The sequence below is a fragment of the Seriola lalandi genome, unplaced genomic scaffold (assembly GCF_002814215.2).
Source record: "Seriola lalandi dorsalis isolate HSWRI2012SDOR001 ecotype SW California unplaced genomic scaffold, Sedor1 jcf7180002054465, whole genome shotgun sequence".
Taxonomy (NCBI): domain Eukaryota; kingdom Metazoa; phylum Chordata; class Actinopteri; order Carangiformes; family Carangidae; genus Seriola; species Seriola lalandi.
Window position 1 is genome coordinate 520,356 of NW_019525018.1, and position 10,176 is coordinate 530,531.

At 40.4% G+C, this 10,176-nt stretch overlaps 1 protein-coding gene across 2 annotated transcripts; it reads left to right on the forward strand.

Moving 5' to 3' along the window:
- The first annotated feature begins 449 nt into the window (after positions 1 to 449).
- Positions 450 to 4,852, forward strand: LOC147818826 (uncharacterized). 2 transcript variants are annotated; one of them, XM_087175379.1, is made up of 3 exons: positions 450 to 1,017; positions 2,374 to 2,597; positions 4,061 to 4,852. In XM_087175379.1, exons 1-3 carry the CDS (start codon positions 1,000 to 1,002, stop codon positions 4,167 to 4,169), a joined length of 351 nt encoding a protein of 116 aa, XP_087031505.1. In that variant the 5' UTR covers positions 450 to 999; the 3' UTR covers positions 4,170 to 4,852. The 2 variants fall into 2 exon arrangements, with proteins under 2 accessions (XP_087031505.1, XP_087031506.1); XM_087175380.1 differs by having other exon boundaries at positions 2,374 to 2,556.
- The last annotated feature ends 5,324 nt before the right edge of the window (positions 4,853 to 10,176 follow it).

Here is a 10,176-nt window from a genome sequence, read left to right on the forward strand (position 1 = left end):
ATATTCTAAAAAGCTTTTTTAGGGAGTTGTAAATCAACCGCTAGAAAAACTGAAGCAGAGCAGCAAGTGGGTCCCAACTTGTGGGTTGCAGTTACAAGATGATTAAAGAGATAAAACATGTTTTACTGTATGTTTATTTTTATACATTCTATATTCTTTATTTTTACTTTTGTTTTTCATGTGAATTACTTTTAACTCAGCATTTAAAACAGCAGAATGTCACTCCACTGGAATAGATTCAGTCACAGGGGTGATGTAAATCCACATTAGCTCTGGGCCGAGTTGCATGTGTTTGAATGAGATGTGGAGACGCCGTGAGTTTGAACCGTGGTTTGATAATGTCGGCGGTTCGGCCCTTCTCCTGTTTCGTTTCTTCACAGAGCAGAAAACACATCAGAGTGACTGTGTGTCCAATCATCTATTGTCACTTCCCATCAGTGATGTGTAATATTGTACTGACTGATGATATATAACGCATCAGTGCATCACATTGTTCGGGAACGTCACCTTACACTGTGTGACGCCTGCTTCCCTCCTCGCCCCGACTGTCTTTTGTTGTCCACCTGTTTTCTCTCTATCACTGTCTTTATCTCCTCTTCCTTCCTCTTTTGTCACATTTCTCCTCTTTCTTGTCGTCTCCCATTCTTCTACCCGCCTCTCCTTCTCTTAACCATCGAGTTCCCCTGGTTTTTATCCTCATCCCCAAAATTACAGCTGCTTCTAAATATACCCTGCACAACAAAAGAGTCCTCGGTAATACACTGCATGTCAGTGTCTGTAACCTGAAGCTACAGGCAAGTAAGTGAGTGTGTGTGTGTGTGTGTGTGTGTGTGTTCGTGATGACCTCACTGTGTTGATGTCAGAGGTAGGCGGGGTTATTTTGTGTTTTTTGAAGAGTGATTGGCCGGTTGTCTGGCCCGGTCATGTCGGCGTGTATAAGAAAGCAGCAATTCATATGTTAACAATCATTTCTTTACTACAGAGCTTTAACACGAATCCATGGCAACCGTTGTACCTGTAAGTATCTATGTGTGCGTGTGTGTGTATGTGTGTGTGTGTGTGTGTGTGTGTTTGCATGTCTGTCATTCTGTCATTAAGTGCTGTATCATCATTCATGCAATGTGATGTTCTGTTTGAATGTGACTGACAGGTATTATCAGGTAGATCTGCAGGTAAAGGCAAACTCAGCGGAAGAGACCTACAGAGCTTAAAGTGTAAACATCAACATTTTAGGAATAATATGTTTCCGTCTTTATACGTCCCTGTACAACTTTCTTTTTTTGGCCATAAACTGGTCACCAGCTAAAAGAATGAATGTCAATGTGTTATTGATACTGTAAATATTGGATACGATCAACGGATTGTGTTTTTTCAGCACATGACAACTCAGGGATACTGTAGCAGGTCAGCTATTATGTGTACAAGTGTGTGTGTGTGTGTGTGTGTGTGTGTGTGTGTGTGTGTGTGTGTGTGTGAGTAAACAACTGTTGGAAGGCCGGTCTACATGATCAAGTGTCGGTCCTGTAAATGAATCTGCACTAGCTGAATTCACTTTGTGAGATCAATCCTGTGTGTGTGTGTGTGTGTGTGTGTGTGTGTGTGTGTGTGTGTGTGTGTGTGTGTGTGTGTGTGTGTTTTTTCTTGGGTTTGTGATGGAGCAGGTGATTAAGTCTGCAAGAGGTAGACTGGCTTGTATGCTAATTAAAATGGTGTGATATGCGCATGATTGTATGTATGTATGTGTATGTATGTATGTGTGTGTGTGTGTGTGTGTGTGTGTGTCATTTGAAGTGTGAATAACAGAGATACACAGCTGAGACTAGCATACTCACATAGCGTTCTGCTCTCTGTGTCTATTATGCTCCGGTAGATTAACATGTCATGGGCTCAGTAATAGCAATTTATAAATAAATTATAATCAGTATTTCCAATGATGCATCAGCGATCAAATGATTTCCGAGGTAACAAAGTGTATAGTGTGAAAACAAAGCAGTGTCGGTTGCAGAGACAGACTCATCACACAGCAGAGTACGTTTATCACCGTGTTCATTTTACATGAATTTCACCTAGGGGATAATAAAGTATCTATCTATCTATCTATCTATCTATCTTAGACAGTACCATGTCTCCATGCTGTGCTGCTCCATATTGTATTGCCTGTAGTTGTCTATATCATAAACTCGCATGACAAATACCATCTGATTTGTTTTATCTGTGCAAATTACAAGAGAAGTCAACTAAGCGGCTGTGATACATGATTCATAATACATACACAAAACAGACTGCAGAGGAGTGGGAGCATGAGGAAAAGCAGACTTGATCACAGCATCCAACAAACTCTCTCTCTCTCTCTCTCTCTCTCTCTCTCTCCAGTTTGCATCCTGCTATGCCAGCGTTCAGCCCCTGCAGCTGTTCGGGAAAGGACCCAGGGGGAGCAACTATCTGTCACTCTTCACGTACCGGGGTCCTCGCTGCACCCCGAGACCCCGCCTGACATGCCACGCTCCCAAGATGACCCTGCGGCAGATCTGTCGCCTGCTGAAGCTGATGAAGCAGGTCAGAAACAGAGAGGCTGCTGCAGCAGCTGCTGCCCCCAGGTGAGCAGCAGTTTCCCCCCGGAGGAGCCTGTAACCTACGACCAACACTCGCTGCAGTGACGCTTTCCTGTTTTATAAGCTGATGCAAATACCAACACATAAAAGCCACTGTCTCAGAGCTGTTCTGTCAATCATGCCGACTCTCACCGCCTCAGCATCTCCAGTTTTGCCTCTTTACTACAGCCTACGTAGGCAGCACTGTGAGGCTCTACTTAGCAACAGAGCTGCTTTGAACTAAACATTAACATCAACATGCTAACACACTCACAATGACAATGCTAATGCAGACATTAAGCAGTTGATGTTAACCATGCTCCAAAGTTCACCAGCTGAGTTTGGTATATTAGCATCATTTGCTCATTAGCGCTAAACATGAAGTACGACTGAGGCTGACAGCAAATTCAAATGTCAACCTGCTGTTTCTCTAGTATTTATTCTCTTAACTAACAAACATTTTGAGCCAATCCATCATCTAGATGTTGAGAAAGTAGAAAGTTTGACCTGCTGTTGGTGCCACAGGCAAAGTTACAGGATGACTAAAGTCAGTAGGTTTCATCCTCATGAATATCTGCACCAAATAAACAGAAACACATCCAAAGATATTACAGTCCGGCCCAAAGTCGGGGACTGAACGAACATTGCCATACCACTGCTAGCGTGGCTAAAAATTGTATAACCTGACATTTTTGGATAATGTAATGTTCCCTGAATAAATCACCACTAAAGTCTCATGTGAAGCAGACGGTGATGACCTACTTTTATTTTCTTGTCAGAACAGAAACATGTTTAAGTCTTAAACAAAATAAAGACAAGATTAGAGAAAATCCACTATTAAGAACTTCTCTAATGGTCAAAAAGTGGAGATGCAATATGAAGCATTAAATAACTGTATAATTTAATAGTGTTTTTAACATTTAGGAACCACTTTGTAATATGGCATCCTGTATAAGGGACTGAAAGTGGTAACTAATGATGTCATTCATGCTTGATAAATAACCAAAACGGTAACCTGGGTTTGTGATGGTGTTTTGTTTGTGTTTGTTTTGTTGTTTGTCCAGTAGACTGATGTGTTCGCTGGTGTTTGAACAGACTCAGATGTTGTGTGGGATCTGATGCCAAATGACCCCGCGGCAAATGTTTTTTAATAAGCAGTGATTATTCAGGGATAATGACTCTGAGCTGACTGGTGTGGAGAGTTATGTGTCCATCCATCGGGCTGATTATTACATTATTGATGTATTTAGGGAGGATAATAACCGGCCTGTTTGTGCTTGTCTTGGCCGCCCCACACTGGACTGTGATCACACCAGTGCCTCTATCAGCCGAGGCCACGGGAGCCTGCGGTTAATAATTAAACGCTCTCATGTCACTGCCAGAGCAAACATTCAATCACACTTCCTCCTCTCATTTCTCCGCCTGTGTGTCTGGTTTCTCTCTCTCTCTCTCTCTCTCTCTCTGCACAGGAAGCAAGGGTCTGCATCACCGACCCCGGCGTCGCCTGGCACAAAGCCGGAGAAGAAATGCATCCCGAGCTGTCTCAGACACAAACGCTGTATAAAACGTGTCGGCTGACCCGTGAGCCCTGACTGACCGCAAACACACACACACATACACACACCCCCCAAGCAGATATCCGTTCACCACCCAGTTACTGCTGCCACAGGTGACATCTGAGATCATCCCCCCCCCCCCCCAAGACAAAAAGAGCTTAAGCTACAATTTTTAAAGGGCTTCCTGTGTGTTTTCTGTTGTTGTTCACCAGAGTGGAGTTTTTTGACTCTTTTCATTCTTTATTTATTTTTTTGTGATCTCTAAATCCAGGACTAACATCACTTTTCCTTCTGATCTACTCGAGGAATCAAGTAACAATGTCATCCTCTTGTCATCCTCCCCACCAGACTTTTGATGCAGCTTGTTTGTTGTGTTTTGATATCTTTTATCAAGGCAAAGTTTAATCACTTTAATTAATTTCATAAATAAATGTTTACTCATTGAAGAAAAAAAAAGTGTGCTGCTCTTATGTTAACCATTACTGTATTAAATATGTTTTCAATAATCAGCTAACATCACACACAAAAATAACCCACTGAAAAACCCTAAGATTATATCTGGCAGATGTGGTCACATTTAACTCATTAACTAACATTAAATTCTAAACTACTTTGCATGCAGCATTGTCTTTGTGAACATACATGTGTTTCTTAAATGTGCAATAAAATTTAAAGAACTGTGATTAAAAAAATTTTAAAATATGACTGCACATCCAGTCTTTGTTTGGTTAAATGGAAAAGTTTTTAACATTCAAAAGGTTTGATTGGTAATGACCAACGTGACCAACTAATCCACACCTACTTCAAAATCAGTCTGAAGAAAACAGAAAACAGAGACAGAAATCTCTCGTGTTCAAACCTTGGCAGAAAATACTGTGATCCTGTAGGACACAATTACTTAGTAGTAAAAAGCTCATTGAGACACACTGATACTGATTTCTTGTAGAGGATTCAATGTGCCACATAATAACCACAAATACAGGAGCCCACTTGTGTCTTGATATCTATCACAATTTGAATATCTCAGAAACCATAATTTATAGAATGATAAAAATTTGGTGGTGTCAAATCTCACAGCGCTCAGCTGAAACAAGCAATACTGAGGCTGTATTCACTGATTGTTTGTCAAAACAATCAGAAAAAAAGACACATTTCTGACATATTATAATCTGGTATTGCAAAGTTTTTCTTTCTGACCACCTGATAAATGTAACTCCAGTGAAAAAACTTTCTGACAGTGGCTCTTTAGCGACCAAATCTTGAACCTTCTTCGCCAGCTAGTCGCTAGCTTTGTCAGTCCGGTAGCGTATACTGGGTTTAACAGAGTTTGAAAACAGCTGCCTGCTATGACGGGGTAGATGAGACGTGAGACGAAACTGTATAATAGTTAGTAAAAATTTGATCCAAATGTTGCACACAGCCCAGAGTAACTGCACTTTCCTTCAGCTTTGAAAGTTTACCAACACGTGGCTGTGGTGACGGCAGGAGACACATACAGTAAAGGAAACGAGGTATAAAATCCTGGACACTGTGTTAAAGCAGCCTAAAGCTGACGTAGGCCTTTTCCACAGCAACACATTTTGATTTGACACAGTTAAAAAAAAAAAAAAAAAGTACAGGTGTCAATGTCTCCAATCTATTCGTGCGCCTGCTGAGCAACGACAGCGTGACGTGCCAGAGTGCACTGTGGGAGCCTGAAACTGAAGCAGCAAAATAAAACACTGCTGTCATTAAATGTATTATTTACACCTCTGCTTTTCCTCCTGGACGTGAATAGGACTGAATATTTGGATGGAGTATGACTCATATTTGATCGTGCTCGACAGAGCTATTGAACAGCGGACCAGGTGTAAGTAATTCATATCAATAACGACATTAAGCGGAGATCCACGGTAACATCATGGCCGGCTCTGAGACACAATTAATTAAATTAGTTGCACCTGTGTTTTTCCTGCTATCACATGTCAAAAGGTACATGTGGGAAAAAGCTTATAATAGGGTAGCACAGTATCAATGACTGCAAATGTTCCCACACAGTCTTATACTAGAGTGCTGCATATTTACAGTCTCTTAATCTGCATTAGAAACTGTAAAGAATAACTTGAAACTGTGAAACAGAGAGACACTATAAGAACTTTTACATGGGTCGGTATCATGTGAACCGAAGGAGGACGCAGTCAGATGGAAAAGTACTAACTGGAAAAGGACCACAAGGTCCAGACGTTTGTTTGTTTACTGGCCAGAATTATTCATCTGCCGACTAAATACTGTGGAAACTACAGCTCATCTGTACTTTTGTACACGCAAAAAAGAGATCTGACCGTGTGTGTGTGTGTGTGTGTGTGTGTGTGTGTGTGTGTGTGTGTTTGTGTGTGGAGAGAGAGATACCAGAAACCAGGGGCGGTCTGACCGGACAGTAGCAACCACCGATTTGACACTTTGCTGCTGAACGTTTCAAGGCCAAGATGCTAAAAAGGTACCAGTGTTTATGTGCACCTGGGTTTAAGTGTCTCTCTGTACGTGCATGTGTGTGTGTGTGTGTGTGTGTGTGTAGAGAGGGTGTATCTGAATGCGAGTCAGGTTGAACAGGAAGCCAGAGCTCTGGTTTCTATACAAGGAGGAAGCTGATACATTAGACGACACCACCACCACCACCACCACCACCACCACACACACACACACACACACACACACACACACACACACACACACACACACACACAAACACACACACACAGCAGCTGATGTTTAGTGACCTGTACATTGCAATCAAGCAGAACTTCACCAGCACAGGTTCAATGTGATCCAACAAACAGGCAGTAATATGACAGTGTGTTGCAGCAGAATGATTTTCATGATATAGAAATATTAGTTCTTATGTGATTTGATAAAGTGGCAGGCAGCCGTACATGTGACCTACGAATGTTTGGGTATTATTACATTTTGATGGAGCATTTCTCTCTTAAGAGGCACAGCTTTTCAATGATACAGTTATTATTATACAGAGAGAGCATTGTTTTTATCTTATTATAATAATTATTATAAACATAGGACCAACCTCTCTGGACCTCTTTGAATTTCAACTGGTTTGTATGATACAATCATTAAGATAAACACAAACTGCAACGTCTGAGTCCAGCTGTGATGCATCTTTTCTCAGCCTTATCTCCAGTCACACCTGTATCACTGTCCATATTAAATCTAAAACATCTTGTACATCTTTGCTCTGTCTCGTCTCTTTAAGAACATATTTCAGTTTTTTGAATGATGCAAATAAACCTCACTTTTCCTGTTTTTGTTTAACGAACTGAGAGTCATATAATTCGCAAACAAAACTATCCACAGATCTGCAGCTAAAGGTATTTTTTCAGTTTCACTGCAATAAAGATGTAGATGAGGTGAGTGCTCAAAGTGACAAATTATCACGACCCTGCAGCTCCTTAGCTCTAAGGATGTTTTAATGTCTTTCTTCTCATTGTTTTTGGTTTTTCTGCTGCAACTTTAATGTTTTGATTCTCTCTCTCTCTCATCAGCATCGTTTCCAGCAACAAGAAGAAAAAGCCCTGAGTCAGCAACTAGCTGGTGAACACATGGAGCCGTCAGCAGGTTTAAAGCTGCATTAACTGATTTTAGAAACAACCTTTTACATCCTGTTGCCTATTTATAACCTACATCCAGCCAACACAGGGCAACATGAAGACGTATTTACTCTCCTTTTAGCTCTGGTTTGGGTCTCCACCAACTCCTGACAAAAAAACATCTGTCTCTTTAGCTGCTAAAAGCTTCCTTACATCCACCAGCTCTCTGCGAACTTCATCTGACTGCACTGTCTGGTGCTGTTGGGTTACCTTCCGCACCTATGGGTGTCACAACATCGTCCATCATTTCAACCGGCTGTGAACTAGTTGTCGGAGCTTTACACAACAGGCTCAGGTTTCCTGCTGCAGCACTCTTCATTACCGCATGTCATAATAACGCAGAGTGCAGGTGGACTTGTCTCACTGTGCAGCGTCCACACGTCATCGGGAACATTTTTGGTTGCCGGGTTTAGTTTTCAGTGTGGGCTGCAGCACATGTGAACGAGGTAGAGGTTACAGGTCGGGGGTTTAAAATAGAATCAGTGGAAAGTTTTTTAGTGATTACGTCTCTGTGCGTGGGAGAGGGAGCGATGCTGGAAGAGGAAGACAGTTCACTCAGCGGAGAGTGAAATACAACAATAAAACTAAATATACTGAACTTTTTCAATCTCATCTCAAAAATGTTTTTTCTCTTTCTCTTATATGTACGTTTCTTTTATTTTGATTCTACATGTATATTATTAATTTCATAATATGCTGCTGTATTTCAGGATTTGCTGCTTTGTTAATGTCACGTTATTGCTCTTATGCTCTGTCACTCTTCTATCTTTATTCCTCTGGAAAACAAACGAGGGAAAACATTTATTTTTTGTTGAATCTGTATTAAGGTTAGAAGTAGATATCGACTTTGATTAAAAGATATTGTCCAGTCAATTTCCACTTTGTGAAGACTTAAAGAAACAGGTGCAGACCGGTGAGAGCTTCAGTACAAGCGTTAAAACCCATTTAACTTAAACACACCACACAAATTATAACGTTACAGATTATGTTTTTGCACTGGTGCAATTTTGAGGTTTTACTTTTTATTTTTCTCATATACTACATAAAAATCGTAAAATATTATTTTACAACTATATTCATCAGAAAGCAATAGTTATTACCTTCTTACCAGATTAAGATCGGCGCAGTTAGAAATTTAAGAAATTAAAATGATCTCCACTTTGACCATTAACTGCTGATGCTCTACATATTTATGCCTCTGTAATAAAAAGCAAAAATAATAAACCTTTTGATAGAAGTGGAGTATTTTAACAGTTTATCTCAGGGTATAAATTCTTCTCCACTGCATCAATTACAGTGACATGATTTATAAATTACAGCTTTTTGCTCAAACTTTGGAAAAGTTGATAATTCTCTTCCTGTATATGGATATTGATTTCTCTTCAGCTCCTTTCTCTGACTATACATTAGTTTTGAGGCCGATCCGGGTATTAATACTTGGCAGATAAAAAAAAGTCTAATATCAATGAATTGGCTGATATTTTAATAGGAAGTTGTTTCTTATTAAACATTTCTGGTGACTATCTGGTGAATTATTTATGAAACTACTAAGTGTTTTTAAATAACCTCAAATAGACATTTACATCAGTACTGATATATAATCATATAAGATGTTACTGCAGCTCTGATGACATCTGTAATTACACTGTGCTGGACGTATCTCGGTAGTTACTCGGATTCTGACCTGGAGCTTTTTATAATTCAATAAAAATAATCTTCATTGGAGGGTTTTAGTTGCCCATGCTGACGTTTCAAAGTTTTTCTCTCCTTATATAAAAATCTATGTGGAGCACAAACATATTTCCACCTTTCAAACACCCACACCTTCTCCCTTTTTAAATTCCTAATGCCTATAATTACATAATGCCGTTGTATAAATATATTATATTATATAAATACAAGCACTAAGACAGACTTTGACACTTAACGAAGACAAAACTAACGCAATAAATTCACTCCAGTCACAGGCAAAGTTCATCTAAATAAAAATCATTTATTTTTCATTAATATTATTATTATTATCATCATCATTCTATCTAGAGAGAGTCCACCATGCCACTTTCAGAACTGGAGTAGTGCTAAGACATCTGTCTGTCTGTTGGGGTACATGATGGGGAGGAGGGAGGGGGAGGAGGAGGAGAGGGGGGAGGTCAGACAGACGGATGGATGAACGGGGGGACGGGAGGGGAGGGACTTGTACAGGCTCACACTCCTGATCATTCTCCATGCTGATGCAAACAAAATGGGGATGATAGAAAGGAGGGATGGAGGGACGACAGAGAGAGAGGAGGAGGGATTGAATTGTCTTTAAAAGTAGTTTGTCCTTGTTGACCTACATGAGACTGAGCTGGGAGGACAGGAGACCCTTTGAGGGGACGACGGGGAGGGATG